General features: G+C 47.1%; 2 protein-coding genes across 5 annotated transcripts in view; both read left to right on the top strand.

The window, feature by feature from the left end:
- The window catches only part of VARS2 (valyl-tRNA synthetase 2, mitochondrial), a 39,072-nt gene extending 34,168 nt beyond the window's left edge, over positions 1-4,904 (top strand). For all 4 annotated transcript variants that reach the window (XM_083491292.1, XM_083491290.1, XM_083491291.1 and 1 more), the window contains exons 27-30: positions 616-727; positions 1,077-1,258; positions 2,484-2,633; positions 3,965-4,904. In XM_083491292.1, coding sequence (XP_083347418.1) covers positions 616-727; positions 1,077-1,258; positions 2,484-2,633; positions 3,965-4,066 — 546 coding nt within the window. In that variant the 3' untranslated portion in view covers positions 4,067-4,904. The remainder of the gene's footprint in view (positions 1-615; positions 728-1,076; positions 1,259-2,483; positions 2,634-3,964) is intronic.
- Positions 4,905-7,140: 2,236 nt separating this feature from the next.
- LOC310701460 (E3 ubiquitin-protein ligase TRIM39-like) lies at positions 7,141-17,715 on the top strand. Its single transcript, XM_083492361.1, has 6 exons — positions 7,141-7,711; positions 10,513-10,608; positions 12,576-12,806; positions 14,654-14,676; positions 15,261-15,379; positions 16,725-17,715. Exons 1-6 carry the CDS (start codon positions 7,253-7,255, stop codon positions 17,231-17,233), a joined length of 1,437 nt encoding a protein of 478 aa, XP_083348487.1. The 5' UTR covers positions 7,141-7,252; the 3' UTR covers positions 17,234-17,715.
- Positions 17,716-19,441: the final 1,726 nt, after the last annotated feature.

Genomic DNA, 19,441 nt, shown 5'->3' with positions numbered 1-19,441 from the left:
CACTCTGAGAATTGTAACTCTGTGAGGGGAATAGGCATCTCCTAACAAATCTCAGCCCCATTAATAAACTGCTGCTCCCACAATTCTTTGGGGAAAGGCATGACACTTAAATTGGTGTAAGGTTTCCTACAATATACAAGTTTCACGAACTAAATACGAAATACAATAGTGAACTTTAAAGGTATGGTGCAGGCATGGTTCTAATTCTACAAGGAAAGAAGGATCTTTTCAAGTTGCCCCCCCCCCCCAATTTCTATACCGCCTTATATTTTTAAGAAAAACCTCAAATCGGTTTACAGCATATTAAACATCAATAAAACAATCCAGAATCAAACATTGCTGAAGAAAGTCAAATATAGCATATACAGTCAAAGAAACATAATTAACAGGAAACTAAAATATTGTCTTAAAGATTTCAAAATAAAACATTACAAAGGAGGTCAGCTACAGAATACATATTTAACACAAACAAAGTTTTTAAAAAATCTTAAAAATTCCAAAGGAAACATTGCTAAGTGAAGTTAAATATAAAATGCGCATTTAAAACGGCATAATTAGCAAGACAATAAAATATTATCATAAGCAAGACAGTTTCCCCCTCCTCCACATTTCTAGGCTCACTGGCGTCATCCCGACGAAGAGGCAAACTTCCTGTTAGTACAGGAAGTCATTAGAGCTGTCCGTGCCCTGAGGGCAACTTACCAGCTGACCAAAGCTCGGCCAACAGGTAAGACCTCTTCAGATGTCTGCTGTGTGGAAAACTGTTCATTTTGCACAAGGGCTTACTAAGGAAATGTGGTCACTGGGATAGAAAAATAGTTCCCTCACTCCTGATAGAGCAGGTACCCCCAAACTCAGCCCTCCAGGTGTTTTGGGACTACAACTCCCATCATCCCTAGCTAACAGGACCAGTGGTCAGGGATGATGGGAATTGTAGTCCCAAAACATCTGGAGGACCGAATTTGGGGATACCTGTGATAGAAGGTATAACTGGTGCCCCTTCCCTCCAATTGGCTGATTCCTTTGATTGTCTGAGGACAGTGCCTGTATTTTAAAATCTCTGTGTCTGTCCCTAGTGTATCTGGTTTGCCCAGAGGCAGTTCCCCGTGGCGTATATGAGACTTATCGAGAACCCCTGCAGACTTTGTCCTTGGCTGGAACTCTGAAACTCCTCTCAGGTATCGAGGGAGCAGAACTACCTGCAAGTTGTGTGGCTGCGAAGGGGCACGAGCACACTGCCATCTATGTGGATCTGCAGGTAAGACCCACGTTGGGGCAACTGCTTGGTTCAAGGAGACAGGTTCATAAGAAAACCAAAGAAAGGTGGTGTTATAAGAAAAAACCCTGCTCCCTTTCCCATATGGGGTATTCCGGAGCCCATATAGAGTCCTTAAGTGGGTTCCCTATTGGTAGAAGAAAACAGAGGCCAAGCAGAGTTATATTGAGAAGCAAAGCGGCTAGTAAGCCTGATCTTTATTCAAGGAACTGTTGCAATAGGGTCACCACCTGCAGGAGGGTTGAGAACCCTGAAAAATGCTGCACAAGCCCTTATATAGACTTTTGAAATTGCCCGCCCAGTAGCCCAAGACCACCACCTCCTGAAACATCATAAATACATCACAGAAGGAGGCCATCTACAGCAGAAATCCTGCCTGACAGGATGTCTGATAATGGTCACTGATTGCATTATCTGGGCAGTCCAGCCATTCTTTTGTGATGGTAAATACTTTTAGATCCTGAATCCGGTTCATAGGTTCACCCTGTTCATACACAAATGTGCCCTTAAGACAGGATTTGCAAGCCAAAAGACAATGGGAAGGCTTTCCCCATTTTTCCTCCCTTATTGCAGAGGAACATTTGAGGTCATTGGGAGAGTAAAAATGGCATCAGAATTGCTCTCCTGTACTATTTCAGACGGGACACGGGTGGTGCTGTGGGTTAAACCACAGAGCCTAGGGCTTGCTGATCAGAAGGTTGGCGGTTCGAATCCCTGCGACAGGGTGAGCTCCCATTGTTCGGTCCCAGCTCCTGCCAACCTAGCAGTTCGAAAGCACATCAAAGTGCAAGTAGATAAATAGGCACCGCTCCGGCGGGAAGGTAAACGGCGTTTCCGTGCGCTGCTCTGGTTCTCCAGAAGCGTCTTAGTCATGCTGGCCACATGACCCGGAAGCTGTACGCCGGCTCCCTCGGCCAATAAAGCGAGATGAGCGCCGCAACCCCAGAGTCGGCCACGACTGAACCTAACAGTCAGGGGTCCCTTTACCGTTACTATTTCAAATACATGGTTTATATATTTAGATATGTGTGCATTTGTCAATATTCTACATTTGAGACCTTAAAATTCTTGTAACAGTGGTGACCAGGTGAAATGCATTGTGGGAGGATTATGGCCACCTTTCAGGGAGTAACTTCAAGGAGGTTTAGAAGGAGGTTCTTTTAAATGTATATCATGCATTGAACCTGTGACGCTTCTCTCACCATAGGGATTGGTTGATCCCCAAAAGGAGCTCCTCAAATTTGCATCTCGGCAAAAGAAACTGGAGCAGCAGCTGGCAGATCTCACCGTACGCGTTCAAGGGGCCAGATATCAGGAGCAGGTCTCCCCAAAAGCCAAACTGGATCACCAGCAAAAGGTATTAACTGCTATGGGAGGTGGCTATGGTTGCACACCACATTAAACAACAGGTAATGTTGTGGGGGTAAATTGTGGGACATGGGTAGCGCTGTGGGTTAAACCACAGAGCCTAGGACTTGCCAATCAGAAGGTCGGCAGTTCGAATCCCTGCGACGGGGTGAGCTCCCGTTGCTCAGTCCCTGCTCCTGCCAACCTAGCAGTTCGGAAGCACCTCAAAGTGCAAGTAGATAAATAGGTACCGCTCTGGCGGGAAGGTAAGCGGCGTTTCTTTGCGCTGCTCTGGTTCGCCAGAAGCGGCTTAGTCATGCTGGCCACATGACCCGGAAGCTGTACGCCGGCTCCCGCGGCCAATAAAGCAAGACGAGCACCGCAACCCCAGAGTCGGTCACGACTGGACCTAATGGTAAGGGGTCGTTTTACTTATGTTTAATTGTGCAACATGAGCAAGTGGCAATCTGGACGGTGTGGCTCAAAAGTTGCTTCTTTGCAACTTTATTGCATTGTCTGAGCCCAAACTTGTGACTTTATTTTCGCCGAACGAAACTGCAAGTGGTACTATGGTTTGGTTGGAGAGAAACAAACCTTTTGAGTGTCACCAAAAAAAGACCATATGGGTATTTTTGAAATACTTCATTATTGTTCTGGAAAACATTACTTTTCCCCCCCTTTCATTTTAGGCTTTCGACAAAAAAATATTCCTCATTATAATTTTCTTTTTCTTTTAAGATCTTTATTGAAAGTTCAAAAAGTACATAGTTATATGTGCACTAAACATGGCAAGATGTAAATAAAAGAGAGAAAAAGAGAAATAGAAACAGTAGAAGGGGAAGTAAAGGGGGGGAGGGGGAAAAACCCCAAACTATACTTTACAAGGTTGTTATTGTACTTCACCAGATCTTAACCTGGTGTAAGAATGGATTCCAAATATCATTGAATTTGTCCATGGCAAGTCTGCATTTATATGCAAGTTGCTCATATGTTGCAAGTTTGTAGAAGTCTTCAATCCAATTTTATTTTTCCAGTTCATCAGTATCAGTCTTTTTGCTGTGGAAAGGACACAGAGACTCATTATAATTTTCTTCTGTTATAATAGTATATCTGTCCTGTGCTTTGCTATTCAACCATAAACTGTTTCTTGGAGCTGATGTCCATAGGATTATACTGCAAGTTTCAGCAAACGAAATAGCATAAATACGTGTTTGTGACATCCTTTGGGTATGAACTTGTGGGGGAATAAGTCTGTATTAGTAACAGCCAAGGCCCTCCTTATTTCACTGGTAGCAGTGATACTTCATCTGCGTGTTTAACTTTCTCCTTTTTTTGTCACAGATTTCCTTGCTGCATTCCGAGCTGGAGCAAATAGAACAGGCCAAGTCAGCCCTCCGGAAGATGCCTGTGAGGCAGGAATTGTCTCCTGAACCACCTGAGTAGTGAGGACTGGCAGAAATTAGCCTTACACTGCGTAGGTGGATTAACTACAAGACTGAGAAGATACGGAAGACTGGGGAAAGTTGGAAGCTCTGTGCGGTTCTGAGACACCCAGTTCTGCGATGGGGCCTGTCTTGCGGCAAGATGAAGGGTGGCATTGGGTCGGCACACTGACTTGATTTTGAACACTTGGGGTCACCAGCTGGACTCCAGAAGCCTCCATGGGCTGACATGCCACCTTCACAAGTTTAGAGAAGGGATATTTTATCACCAACAAGGTTCAATGCCAGCCTTTACCGCTGCAGAAGCTGTGGAACCGTTACGATATACCCTTACCCAACCACGGAGTGCCAGTCTTGATAGCCACACACAGTATGCTTGATGGGTTCAGCTGTTCAAAACCTTCTCCAGGCAACTTGTTCTCACTCTCCCATGGGATGCATTCACACAGAGGGAATAAATATGTGAGCCAGGCTGCCCATGGAGCCGCAGCCACCCACAAGTAATTCACACAACAGTGTTGCTGCGATTGTGGAAAAGTCTTCGCCTGCGGCTATCTGCTTTTTACACTAAATTTATCCATGCGAATGCACTCCAGAGACTGTTGGCACACACCATTCGGAAAAGGATTTGAACGCCTGAGCTTGTTGTCCCATCAATATTTTTTTTAAAGAGAGAAATTTGGTCTTTGTAGTCAAAATGTTGTCTAAAATAATTTTCTTTCTTTTTCACTCCTGGCGATAATGCAGAGTTGGGAATGTATCCACCGGCAAGGTTAACTATGCAGATTTAAGAGGTTTTCATGCCAAGATGAAGTGTAAAATAAATGTTTGGAATTACATCTTCCTTTTAAGTCAATTCCTTTTAAGTCTTTCTTACTATTGCATTTTTGAACATGCAATGTGGATTTTGAACATGCAAAACATGGGCTTAACGGCCCCTGCAGGAGAGATTAAGGGCTGCAAATTGTGAAAGAGGTGTACGGGGAAAGAGAGCAGCCCTAACCCTTCCCTCCCGCCCCCAACAGAGATGTCCCTCTCAAGCACCCCTAAAAGTTCAAGATGCAACCTTGTTGATTAGGATCATGGGCAGCTCACTGCTTAAGAAGACCTAGCGGTAGGCAAGGCATGAAAGAATTGCTCTAGCAAAAGGCTGGAGTGAAGTGTAGGTTTACTCAGACCTGCAGCCCAGGTGGGGGTCTCTTGGTCCATCACCTCCAGGTGCAAACTGCTTGAGGTTGATTCCAAACGCCTGTTGTAGCACGAGAACAAAGGAACAAGAACAAGGGCTACAGCCAAATAAATTATTCTGAGAGCAGAACCATTGAAATTAATGGACCTAAGTTAATCATGTCCATTACAGTGGTACCTCGGGTTAAGTACTTAATTCGTTCCGGAGGTCCGTTCTTAACCTGAAACTGTTCTTAACCTGAAGCACCACTTTAGCTAATGGGGCCTCCTGCTGCCGCCACGCCACCGGAGCACGATTTCTGTTCTCATCCTGAAGCAAAGTTCTTAACTTGAAGCACTATTTCTGGGTTAGCGGAGTCTGTAACCTGAAGCGTATGTAACCTGAGGTACCACTGTAATTTTGGTGGATCTACTATGAGGTACCACTGTAACTGAAAAGCAGCTGGAGGAGCAGAAGCAGCCAAAGGCCAAAAACGCAACTGGTAGTATTTAGGGGGGGGGGGTGACCTTTCCCCAACCTGAGGACCCCCTGGGAAACTTGCCCAAACTGGCTCTAGCCTGGAACTGGCTTTGGGGAGTGCAGCTGACCACTGCTTGGGCCACAGCTGCAGGCAGCCTGAGGAAGCTTCCTCCAATACTCTGCTTGTCCATAAAAAGCAAACCCAGAGACGGAGAGACCGGGGGGGGGGGTGTCAACACTTTCCGGGGTTCCTCTCCACGGTGAGCTGTTGTGGTTGTAAGTTTGGGGAACTTGGTGGGGAACTGGGTGGGTGAAAGCATAGGCAAAAGCCAGGCTGCTGCAACAGGGAGACACAGGGGAGTGGGAAAGGGATCAGGTGAAGGAATTGAGATTTATCTCTATTAATTTGTATAAATGTAACCTTTGTATGGGGACGCAGGTGGTGCTGTGGGTTAAACCACAGAGCCTAAGACTTGCCGATCAGAAGGTCAGCGGTTCGAATCCCCGCAACGGGGTGAGCTCCCATTGCTCGGTCCCTGCTCCTGCCAACCTAGCAGTGCGAAAGCACGTCAAAGTGCAAGTAGAAAAATAGGTATCGCTTCAGCGGGAAGGTAAACGGCGTTTCTGTTACAGATAGGTAGCCGTGTTGGTCTGCCATAGTCAAAACAAAAAAATTCCTTCCAGTAGCACCTTAAAGACCAACTAAGTTAGTTCTTGGTATGAGCTTTCGTGTGCAAGCACACTTCTTCAGATACACAGGTGTTTCTGTGCGCTGCTCTGGTTCGCCAGCAGCGGTTTAGTCATGCTGGCCACATGACCCAGAAGCTGTACGCCGGCTCCCTCGGGCAATAAAGCGAGATGAGCACCACAACCCCAGAGTCGTCCACGACTGGACCTAATGGTCAAGGGTCCCTTTACTTTTAACCTTTGTATATATAAGCTTAGTATTGCTGTTTTAAGTTGCCCGTTACTTTGGGGTAGCTCCACACACTATAGCGCACACACATTTGAAGCCCATAACAACCACCCCCAAAAATTCTGGGAACTGTAGTTTAAGGGTACCAGGAATTGGAACTATTTGAGGGGGAAACGGCAGTTCCCAGGATTCTCTGCTTCTTGTGGATCTGCCCCTTACTCCAGGCTGGGGGAAAACCTGTGGCCTGCCAGGTGTTGTTGAACTATTACTCCCAACAGCCCCAGCAAGCAAGCAAGCACGGGCCAATGCCGTGGGATGGTGGGAACTGTAGTCCAGCGACGTCTGCGGGCCAAAATTTTCCCCGCGCCTGCTTTACTTTATGTACACTCCTTGGAGATAATGTCTCATGCAGTAAGCGGTGTAGAAATAGCCACGTATTTAGCTTCCACGCGGCCCCCCCCTCCCCGAGTTTCCTTTTATCGTGCACACCCACTTTTGGCTTTCTCCCCGCCTACTTTCGGTTTTGGGTGGCGGTTGTTTATTTTTCCACGTCTGAGCAAGATAGAGGCAGGCGGTGCCAGCCGGGCCCTTGCAAAAAAGCGCTGCTTCTTCCTCCTTCCTCCATGGCCGCCGCCGCCGCCGCCCGCGCCCTGCGGGAAGAGCTCTTCTGCCCGATCTGCCTGGATTACTTCGGCGACCCGGTGATCCTGAGCTGCGAGCACAACTTCTGCCGCGCGTGCATCACCGCCTACTGGAGCGGCCTGGGCGACAGCTGCTTCCCCTGCCCGCAGTGCAGGAAGAGGTCCCGCTCCGGGAAGCTCCGGCCCAACGCGCAGCTGGGCAAAGTGGCCGAGAGGGCCAAGGAGCTGGCCGAGCTCCCCGGCGCCTCTCCGGGCGCGCCTTCCCCGCCGCCCGCCCGCAGCAGCAGCCCAGGATCGGGGCCGGTTTGCCGACAGCACCAGGAGCCGCTGAAGTTGTTCTGCCGGGCGGACGAGGCTCTCATCTGCGTGGTCTGCGACAGATCCAAGGAGCACCGATCTCACGCGGTGGTCCCCGCGGACGAGGCAGCCGAGGAGTACAAGGTAAAGGCAGCGAGAGCAGCGGCGCCTTCCCACGAAGTTCCCGTCGGAAGGAATAACTCCCCCCGCCGCCCGCAATCAGTCAAGTTCATTGCCTTCAGTAGGGCTACTCGTGAGTAAGGCGAGCTTTGCACGCAACCCAGAATCATAGAATCATAGAGTTGGAAGAGACCACAAGGGCCATCGAGTCCAACCCCCTGCCAAGCAGGAAACACCATCAGAGCACTCCTGACATATGGTTGTCAAGCCTCAGAATAGTGGGAAGGATCGTAGCTCGGGGTGCGTTTGCTCTAGTGATCTCTGTTCACGAGATACTTGCATTAAAAACAAAACATTATTTTGCTTTTGAAGGGGGGGCGAGGTGAGAGATTGGGGGGTGCATTTTGCACGCAAAGGATTTCTTAAGAATGGCAGTATCCCTCCTTATTGCTTTATGTATCGAAACAATAAAAGAACCACACACGACACATTCAGTGTATAGCTAAAGTTACATCATATACAGTGGTACCTCAGATTACATACGCTTCAGGTTACAGACTCCGCTAACCCAGAAATAGTACCTCGGGTTAAGAACTTTGCTTCAGGATGAGAACAGAAATTGCACGGCAGCAGCAGGAAGCCCCATTAGCTAAAGTTGTGCTTTCAGGTTTAAGAACAGACCTCTGGAACGAATCAAGTACTTAACCCGAGGTACCACTGTACTATCCTAAGACTTCACACTTATCAGCTTTACGTAGATATATATACCATTACATATAATTTATAGTGTCCATATAAAGATTTGTATATTGTATGAAAAACATGAATCCACAAAACGCCAGCAGTCCAAGATCGTATTCATAAATATCCTTCCCTGTTTCTAGAGCAGCTTTTGGGGAATCTTCAGCCCTGCGAATGTTCCTGAACTACAACTCCCATCATGCCTGCTCATTGGCCATGCTGGTTGGGACTGATGGGAGCTGTAGTTTAGCAACATCTGGAGAGCCAGGGGTTCCCTGCACCTGCTGTGGCGGTTAAATATCTGAGCCAGGCTGAATGTATCTTGACTCTTAACTTAGAAGTGGGGGACAAATGTGGCCATGCAAATGCTCCTGAACTACAACTTCCATTATCTCTGGCCATTGGCCATGCTGGTTGGGACTGACGGGAGCTGGCATGCAACAAGAAATGGAAGGCCACAAGTTCCCTGTCTATAATAATAATAATAATTTATTATTTGTACCCCGCCCATCTGGCTGGGTTTCCCCAACCACTCTGGGCAGCTTCCGACAAAGATTAAAAATACATTAAAATGTCACACACTAAAAACTTCCCTGTGCCGTTAAGTGCACTTGAATGTAAATATGCAGAACTATAGTTCACTGCCTACTTCCTTTCCATCGCCCAACACACTGCCTATTCTTATCCTACGCCAGAACAGAATGAATGCTAAAAGCAAGCTAAAATCTAGCCATTCATCTGTTTGGCGGGAGGAAGAGCAGAGTCCAGCTCTTATCTCGCCCCTCTAAACACCAAAGTTTTCTAGCTTTTTTAAAAAAAGATCTCTGCATGCACAGTAACTGTAGCGAAATCAGACTCATTGAGGATCTGTTTCCACACCTAAACAGGGGAACACGGGCTGCAAAAACTACTGTACAGTGGTACCTTGGGTTAAGTACTTAATTCGTTCCGGAGGTCCGTTCTTAACCTGAACGGTTCTTAACCTGAAGCATCACTTTAGCTAATGGGGCCTCCTGCTGCTTCCGCGCCGCCAGTGTGCAATTTTTGTTCTCAACCTGAAGCAAAATTCTTAACCTGAAGCACTATTTCTGGGTTAGCGGAGTCTGTAACCTGAAGTGTCTGTAACCTGAAGCGTTTGTAACGCAAGGTACCACTGTACTTCTGCAAGCAGTAAGAGCTTGGTGTGCAGCAGATGTTAATGGATTCCTGTCCCCTTCAGCTCCAGCTAGCATGGCCAGTGATCCGGGAGGATAGGAGGTGTAATCCAGCAACATCTTGTGGCCTGTGAGTTCCCCCACCCCCTGCCCTAGCTGCAGTGGGGCACGCAAGTATTCCTGGCTTTTTCCTGCTGACATCGAAGCAACGGGCTCCTCCCAGCACAAGCCCAATGTACTCGAGCTTCGCATTTTGCTTTTATTTTCAGTTAGGCTCCCCACTCCCAGTTACTTAATTTGACATCATTTCCATATTTCTTTATTTCATAACTTGAGGCATTAAAAAAACCACGTGATGCACGCAAGCATGCATTTGAAACCCTGTGCAGGAAAGAAGTTTCTCAGGGGTGGTTTTGTAGTAGGGAAATGGCTGGTGGGGAAAAGAGTTAAAGCATTTATTTTCCCCTCCACCTGCTTCTTCCACTCTCAGCCTCTGCCCCTCCAGTGGATTTTTCAAGTTAAAACAGGCTGTTTGGCTACTGTTTCTGTTTGCACTGTTTCTGTTTGGACTGCACTTTGGCTCTTAGAAACTTGCCTACGACCTGCAGTCACAGGGCATTTTGAGATGGAAGGCTTTGTGAGGGTTCACATTTCAGGAGCCTCGCCATTGCCTGAAATGGGTTTTCAGGATCCTCCTACCAGGCGCTTACAGGAACCTAGAACTAGAACCTTGCAGGAAAGAGTGCCTACCTTGTAAGGAAGCTTGAGGTCCTACACCTCTCAGGAGTGTTTGGGCATCCTAGAACTGCCTAAGATCTGCTTGCCTTGCTCATGCCTATGGAGGGAGCCTACGGCAGAAGAACGATGCAGAAACCCAGAACTGCCCACTCCCTAAGCCTTGAACACCCATCTGCTCTTTGCTTTTGGCAGGCCCAGTTTCAGCGCCACCTGGCCTTGTTGAAAAGCGAGAGGGACAGCAGGGAGGTCCTTGCAGTGAACCAAGGGAAGAGGCTGGAGATGCTGCTGGTAAGTTCGCCTTCTTAGGCAAAGCTGTCTTTATTATTATTACTATTATTATTATTATTATTACCCCGCCCATCTGGCTGGGTTTCCCCAGCCACTCTGGGTGGCTCTCAACAGAGAGCCAGTGTGGTGTAGTGGTTAAGAGCGACCCCAGACTCATAATCTGGGGAACCGGGTTCACGTCTCCGCTCCTCCACATGCAGCTGCTGGGTGACCCTGGGCCAGTCACATTTCTCTGAAGTCTCTCAGCCCCACTCACCTCACAGTGTTTGTTGTGGGGGAGGAAGGGAAAGGAGAATGTTAGCCGCTTTGAGACTCCTTCGGGTAGTGATAAAGCAGGATATCAAATCCAAATCCAATATTAAAAACACAATAATTCATCAAATATTAAAAGCTTCCCTAAACAGGGCTGCCTTCAGATGTCGTCTAAAAGTCAGATAGTTGTTTAGTTCTTTGGCATCTGGTGGGAGGGCGTTCCACAGGGCGGGCGCCACTACCGAGAAGGCCCTCTGCCTGGTTCCCTGTAACTTGGCTTCTCGCGTGAGGGAACCGCCAGAAGGCCCTCGGAGCTGGACCTCAGTGTCTGGGCAGAACGATGGGGTTGGAGATGCTCCTTGAGGGCTTGAGTGACATCACTTAGAAAAGAGGCACATTTTGTGTCAGAATGTGTATGTCCATCCAGTAAACGCTGTCAGACCAGCTGGGGCGACAAATAGCAACAGCAGCTCTTGAAGCAATGGTGCCACAGATCAAAATGTGTAACTCTGGGTGGCACACGTATGTATATACCTAGCAATTAAGAGGCAAATGCCAGTCTAGGCTACACAAATAGAGAGCAGTTGTGCTGCTGAATCGATAGCACACAGTGACCCCAATCCGTACCTTGTAGGGGACGGTTTCCCAAACTTGGGTCTCTGGCTGCTTTTGGACTACAGTTCCCATCATCCCTGACCACTGGTTCTGCCAGCTAGGGATGATGGGAGTTGTAATCCGAAAAAAGCCAGAGACCCAAGTTTGGGAAACACTGTTGCTGGGAAAGTCGAGGCAAAAAGCAGGGTTGCTGCATTTCAGACCGGGGTAGGATGTAGAGTATAGTCCTCAGCCCAAACCTTACATCAGGCATAGGTCAACTCGGCCCTCCAGATGTTTTGGGACTACAATTTCCATTATCCCTGACCACTGGTCCTGTTAGCTAGGGATCATGGGAGTTGTAGTCCCCAAACATCTGGAGGGCCGAATTTGCCCATGCCTGCCTTAAAGGTAAAGGGACCCCTGACCATTAGGTCCAGTCATGACTGACTCTTGGGTTGCGGCGCTCATCTCTCTTTATTGGCCAAGGGAGCCGGCGTACAGCTTCCGGGTCATGTGGCCAGCATGACTAAGCCACTTCTGGTGAACCAGAGCAGGGCATGGAAATGCCGTTTACCTTCTTTACCTTCCCGCCGGAGCGGTACCTATTTATCTGCTTGCACTTTAACGTGCTTTCGAACTGCTAGGTTGGCAGGAGCAGGGACAGAGCGACGGGAGCTCACCCTGTTGCGGGGATTCGAACCACCGACCTTCTGATCGGCAAGCCCTAGGCTCTGTGGTTTAACCCACAGCGCCACCCGTGTCCCATAGATGTAAGCAAAACCCCAGGCATAAGACCCAAACTAGACATGGTGGCAAATGCATGGTGTAAGGTTGTTAGCTGACACCTGGAATCTTTCGTATGCAAGCCGGATACTTTACCACTGAGCCACAGTCCTCACAGCAGCTGAGCAGTTGCTTGTGGGAAGCCCAGCAAGGAGGATTCAAGCAAAAGGGCGCCCTCCTGTATTTTCCAGCGACTGGTATCCAGGAGCATTGCTGAATTTACTCGACTCCGATACTCTGGTTTTGCTGCAGCAAGCAAGGAGAAAAGGTGCTTTTCGATGTTACCTGTCCTTACCCTTTTGGAGTGGCACCGTTTCCCGTTCCTTCCTCCGCAGGGTCGTGCGGAAGCCGAGAGGCAGAGAACTGCCCGCGTGTTCCAGCAGTTAAGGAAGACCCTGCAGGACAGGGAGAGCCATGCCCTACAGGGGCTTTCGGAAGTGGCCAGCGAGCTGGAGAGAAGGCAGCAGGAGAACGAGAGCAAGATCCTGCAGGGGGCGCCGCTTCTACGAGGACTGATAGTTGAGCTGGAGCAAATTTGTCAGCGGCCAGATACTGAGCTCCTCAAGGTAAAAGCAGCGGCTGGTGGTTCAGCGTCTTTTGTGCAGGGAGTGGGCTTGAAGACACATTGCCATTTTTGCTGCAGGGTTCCTCTCTCCAGCGTCTTGGAGCTGGCCGTCAGCATGAAAGGGAGAGTTTTTAAGCCACTGCATACTCCAATGCCAAGCGCTTTGGGAACATTGAAAACAGAAGGTGCTTCTGTTTCGAGAGAATGGTGTACAAGATCTGTTAATGTACAACTACTGCAATGCACTCTACGTGGGGCTACCTTTGAAGGTGACTCGGAAACTACAACTAATCCAGAATGTGGCAGCTAGACTGGTGACTGGGAGTGGCCGGCGAGACCATATAACACCGGTCTTGAAAGACCTACATTGGCTCCCAGTACGTTTCCGAGCACAATTCAAAGTGTTGGCGCTGACCTTTAAAGCCCTAAACGGCCTCGGTCCAGTATACCTGAAGGAGCGTCTCCACCCCCATCATTCTGCCCGGACGCTGAGGTCCAGCGCTGAGGGCCTTCTGGCGGTTCCCTCATTGCGAGAAGCAAAGCTACAGGGAACCAGGCAGAGGGCCTTCTCGGTAGTGGCGCCCGCCCTGTGGAACACCCTTCCAGCAGATGTCAAAGCGATAAACAACTACCTGACATTCAGAAGACATCTTAAGGCAGCCCTGTTCAGGGAAGTTTTTAACGTGTGATATTTTACTGTATCTTTGGTTTTTATGGAAGCCGCCCAGAGTGGCTGGGGAGGCCCAGCCAGATGGGCGGGGTATAAATAATAAATTATTATTATTATTATTATTATTATTATTATTATTATTATTATTATTATTATAATGAAACTTCCTGGAAAACACAACTATAAGTTATTTTTATTTTTACTTTTTTAAAAATTAATTTTTATTTGGTTTTACATATTTAAGTTTATAATCATACCACAACACACCCAAAATGACAAGATTCCCTCGAATCTCTGGATTCCCCACCTTCCCCTCCTTGGGTTCTGTTGTTAAACCTTTTCTATTGCATCTTTTCAATAGTCCATATTTTATACAAGTCCTTTATCTCCATAGTACTTGCTACATTGCGAGTGTTATTGCAATCCTGCTAACGTTTTCATCTGTTTACAGTGGTCTCCAAGATAAATTATAAATTTCCCCCATTCTTTCTTAAAGTTCTGGTCTTCTTGGTTCCTGAGCATAATGGTCAGTTTTGGCATTTCGGCATAGTCCAACAACTTGATTTGCCATTTTTCTCTGGTAGGGACTTTATCTTCTTTCAATCTCTGGGCTAACAACATCCGTCCAGCTGTCTTCGCATACATAAAAAGTCTTTTCTGCGCCCTTGGAATTCCAGCACCCGCAATTCCTAATAGACAAGCCTCTGGTTTGTTTTTTATAAAAAAGTTATTTTAAACCTTTTTTTTTCAGTTCAATGTATATCATTTCCCAGAATACTTTTATTACCTTACATGTCCACCACATATGATAGGAGGTGCCTTCTTTTTCTTTACATTTCCAACAGACATTTGTACCTGTCTTACACATTTTTGCTAACTTACTAGGAGCACAGTATAAGACGTGCTTCGGTGCAGCAGCCTCTAAACTCCCTGCAAACAGATTGGAAAGAAGGCTTGGTAAATAGGTCGTCTGGAAGCACTCAAAAGCAATAGAATACAAATATACAAATTTAATAAGCCGTCCCGCCACAAAATTAGACTTCAGCGAGAGCCCAGTTCATACGTTACACCCCACCCTACCACATAGTTCCTGGAGGAATTTTGAGTTGTGAATTATGATACTGTGAAAGGGCACCCCTTAAAATTCTGCTTTCTCTCCATTTCTTTCCCTCCTTTAGGATGCTGGGAGCCTCATGAAGAGGTAAGCAACTGTGGTTGTAAGTGTGATTCATTCTGTCAACAACTAGCCCGAGAAGCTTGTAAGCTTGTATCTACCTTCAGTCATGCTCAAAGCAGACCCGTTGAAATAAATAGATGCTGTTAATTTAAAGATAAAGGGACCCCTGACCTTTAGGTCCAGTCGTGGCTGACTCTGGGGTTGGGGCACTCATCTCGCTTTATTGGCCAATAAAGAACGTACAGCTTCTGGGTCATGTGGCCAGCATGACTAAGCCGCTTCTGGCGAACCAGAGCAGCGCACGGAAACGCCGTTTACCTTCCCCCCCGGAGCGGTACCTATTATCTACTTGCACTTTGACGTGCTTTCGAACTGCTAAGTTGGCAGGAGCAGGGACCGAGCAACTGGAGCTCACCCCGTTGCGGGGATTCGAACCGCCGACCTTCTGATCGGCAAGTCCTAGGGTCTGTGGTTTAACCCACAGCGCCACCCGTGTCGTCGCTTCAATTTCAGTGCGTCTGCTCTGTAGTTGAATACAGCTCAGAGTTTCTGCCAAACAGGATTATGTGCCCAGAAGCAACCTGATTTTTCTCTCTCTTTCGTGGTAGGTGCAAAAACTGGAGCTTTCCAAAATGGTCGCCGGTGTCCACCATGGAATTGGAAGAGAGAATTTCCCATCTCTCTCGGAAGAAGACTGCCCTGTGGGAGCATATGAACGAGATGAGAGGTTAGTACTTCACACTAACTTCTTTGCGCAACAACATGCAGGTGCACTGTGGAACTCGCTGCCACAAGAGGCAGTGAAGGCCACAACTTGGCTGGTTTAAAAAAAAACCAAAACATTAGTCATTCATGGAACATCAGTGGCTATCAATTGGAACTAGCCACAATGCCTGTGTCCTGCCTTTGGCTCTTTCTATGTTAATAGTAGCATTGGTGATGTTAGTTATATCCTAGAAATGGTACTTCCAAGGAAGGGATGGGAGGAAGGTCTCCTCCCCCCCCTTTTTTTTTACAATGGACATTGAATAAGTTCAGGTGGAGTTGGGTTTTTAGTGTAGAGTGGTCAGGAGAACGGGTATAGAGACAAAAGCATGCCAGGGATTACTATACCGCTTCCATTATACAAAAAATCCACTTATCCAAACATGAGGAATTAGTACCCTAAGCCTCGCTATACACCCTACAGATTCAGATATCCAAACAGTTGAATCTGCATGTAGCACGGTAAACAAATAACTGGCCTTGAGCAAGCCTTAATTTTTTGTTTTGCTGGTTTGCGGCAGCAACCATGAAACCATGGCAGAAAGGGGAGTAGGTAGATTGGACAAGTAAGATCATTTCCTCCTTCCTTGTTTGCCTTTTGCAAGGTTTCAGAGGGTTGTCCCTGTTTGTTTAGTTGTTCGTTTCGGGGTCAAAACTCCATGGCCGGGAACGCATTAGAAATTTCCACATAGGAATCCAGGGAAATTGTTGTCTCGTTAAGAAAATCTTTGCCTTTACAAGCAATTTCCTGAGAATGTAATGTGTTCGGAAGGCGAGACTTGTATTTATATGCAGTGCTTTTTTTCTAGAAAAAGAGGTGCAGGAACTCTCACATTTTGGGGATGAAATAAATTAAAAAATTGTCCAGTAGCACCTTAGGGACCAACTAAGTTTGTTCTGGGTATAAGCTTTCGTGTGCATGCATACTTCTTCAGATACACTGAAAGAAGTCACCAGACTTCTTATATATAGTGGGAGGGTGGGGTGGACAACCCTAAGTTGTTGAGCTTTTAGGGGCACCACAGCCACTTTTAGGGGTGCCTCCGATGAGTTCCAGCTGAAAAACAACCCTATTTAGATGTAAAAATATAAATGCCTCCAGTAACCTCCTTCCAATGGAATCCAAACATAGTAAGCACTGCACTGCTGAAACGTCTCATCGCTCAGGGAATTGGAGCGAGCGCAATAATACTAAGCTGGGCAGCCAGTTTCTCTTTTTATTAATAATCTAGAGTGAAAGATCTTATCTGTGCATGCACTTCATATGTGATGTAGATAGAGGCACACATTCCTCTGTGTTATTACAGAGATCATCACCTTGGATCCCGATTCAGCTCATCCGAACCTGGCGATTTCAGCTGACCGGAGGACTGTGAGCCACAGGGATGGCTTCCCACCTTACCTCGACACTTCTAGAAGATTCCACCCCTCCTTCTGTGTGCTGGGCTCTGAGGGCTTCTTGAGCGGCCGCCACCAATGGCTGGTAGATGTGAAAGGCCGCTGCGGTTGGGCCCTTGGTGTAGCTCAGGAATCTGTGGAAAGGAAGAGGCCTGTGGTACTTCAACCAGAACATGGGGTTTGGGCTGTGGAGTTGGGGCCCTACCAGCTCCTTCCTGCAACGCCAGCAAATGTGGCAGAGACAGAGACTCCCACCCGCAGGATTCTTGTTAGCTTGGACTATGAGGCAGGGCGGGTGACGTTCTCCGACCCTTGTAGTTCAGAAACACTCTTCACCTTGAGGGCCTCCTTCACGGAGAAGCTTTACCCTTTCTTTTGGCTGTGGTCCCCTGAGGCCTCTCTCACACTGTGTCCCTGAGGCAAAGTTGAGAGGTGGAAAGGAACGGGAGATGCTATCGCTTGATCACAGTCTTCTGCTCTGGAGTGATGTGGGGAAAAAGAAAGAACAACGTGCATTGGTTCACCCACAAAGCTATTTTTGTTAACTCCCAATACACAAGGTCATTCAGACTGATTCCGGGTCTGTGAGTCCTGTTGGAGCCAAGTAGAACTCAGAATCTGCCATAGTCTGTATCAGGGGTTGGCAAAGGATGATGGGAGTTGAAGTCCAACAGCGGGTGGTGGGCCACACCATCCCTTGATCTATAGGCAATCGTGCATTACTAAACCTGTGTTTGCCGGTGAGGCAGAGTGCCCTGGATAGAGTGCTCCACGTAGCCTGGGGAGGTTTAGGTTCCATTCAGCACATGGTTGCAAAGTGTACTGCGTCCCTTCAAAAAGTATCGCTTTATCTCTGCCAAATCTACTCACAGGGTTGAATAAATGGAAAATAAAGATGCACACTGCCTTGAGCTCTTGAGGTCAGGCATGATGGGAGTTGTACTCCAATAACTCTGGGAGGGCACTTGCTTCAGAAGACGGATGGGATCGAAATGTAGTCATAAATGAGAAGGCCCAGCGGGAGAGGGAGGTGCCTCCATCATCCTATGCTGTGCTTCCTATTTTTCTCCTGCAAATACTCCTTAATGGTATTTCCCCCCTCAGCTGTGCAAAAAGTAATTAAAGATAGTGGAGATGAGGGTTAAGCATTCCTTCTCAAAGGCAATTTTCCTCAACAAGTGGGACTTTGGGGTCAAATGTTTTGGCATATAAAGGAAACCACAAGTCTGGGGGTGCTGTTTGCTTCATAACGTCTAGCTCCATGCCTCGGCTAATATAACTTGAGTCTGGTGTCTTATTACATATCGCCGAGTCTCAAATGTTCCATTCTTGGGCAAGGTGATTGAGCGAGTGGTTGCTGAACAACTCCAGGCACACCTGGAAGAAGCGCACCATTTGGATCCCTTTCAGTCGGGATTCAGGCCTCATCATGGGACTGAAACTGCCTTGGTCGCCCTGGTTGATGATCTCCGGCGGGCTAGGGACAAAGGTGAGAGCTGTTTCCTAGTTCTGCTGGATCTCTCAGCGGCTTTTGACACCGTCAACCATAACATCCTTCTGGACCGTCTAGAGGGGCTGGGAGCTGGGGGCACTGTCATACAGTGGTCCCACTCCTTCCTTTTTTTAAAAAAATAATATTTATTAAAGTTTCACAAAAAATAAAGAATTTCAAAATTTAACCATATGAAGAACTTCAAGTATAAAAGCATACAGGAACAAAACATATAAAAAATACACAGTAACAAACCATTAACAAAAGAAAGGAAGGAAAAAAAGAAAAGAGAGAAAAGAAAAACCAAAAAACAGAACAAAGAATAAATTAATATTTTCATCTCTTATAGTTCATTCACTAGTTTCTTGACCTCCTCACACCTCCCATTTTGTATTCCAGTTCAAATATTAAATTCAGCAAATCCTTACCCTCTAGCATTTATCCTTTATCAATCCCCATTTACATTTTCTTAAAAATCTTTTTACCAATACCACTTCTTTTCAATCAAACGTCATTTTAACATTCCTTAATTTTACAGTGCTTCCGCAAATAGTCTTTAAATTTTTTCCAGTCTTCCTCCACCGACTCTTCTCCCTGGTCACGGATTCTGCCAGTCATTTCTGCCAATTCCATGTAGTCCATCACTTTCATCTGCCATTCTTCCAGAGGTTCCGCTCCTTCCTCCTGGGCTGTGATCAGAAAGTGGTGGTGGGGAATGAGTGTTCAGACCCCTGGGCTCTCACTTGTGGGGTGCCTCAGGGTTCTGTCCTCTCCCCCATGCTTTTCAACATCTTCATGCAGCCGCTGGGAGAGATCATCAGAGGGTTTGGTTTGAAGATGGCAATCGTATTACATCAGGTTAAACACACCCAACTCGCTCAACCGTTCCTCTTAAGGCTTGATTTCCAGACCCTTTATTATCGTGGTCATCCTCATCTGCATTCGTTTCTACCCCTCCCAGAGCTACAATTCCCAGAGTTTGTTTGTTTTTTAGTTAATTTATATATCACCCTTTGTCAGAGGACCACAGGGGCATTCACAATGTCAAAACACCCCAGTTTCCTGTGAAGAAGGATTGATTGTTTTAACCACTCTGGGAATTGTAGCTGTGGGAGGGGAATAGGAGTCTCCCCA

Source organism: Podarcis liolepis, assembly GCF_965112155.1.
Source record: "Podarcis liolepis genome assembly, chromosome: 2".
Lineage (NCBI taxonomy): Eukaryota > Metazoa > Chordata > Lepidosauria > Squamata > Lacertidae > Podarcis > Podarcis liolepis.
Note: the sequence above shows the minus strand (reverse complement) of the source record. Positions and strands in the feature narration are given on the sequence as shown.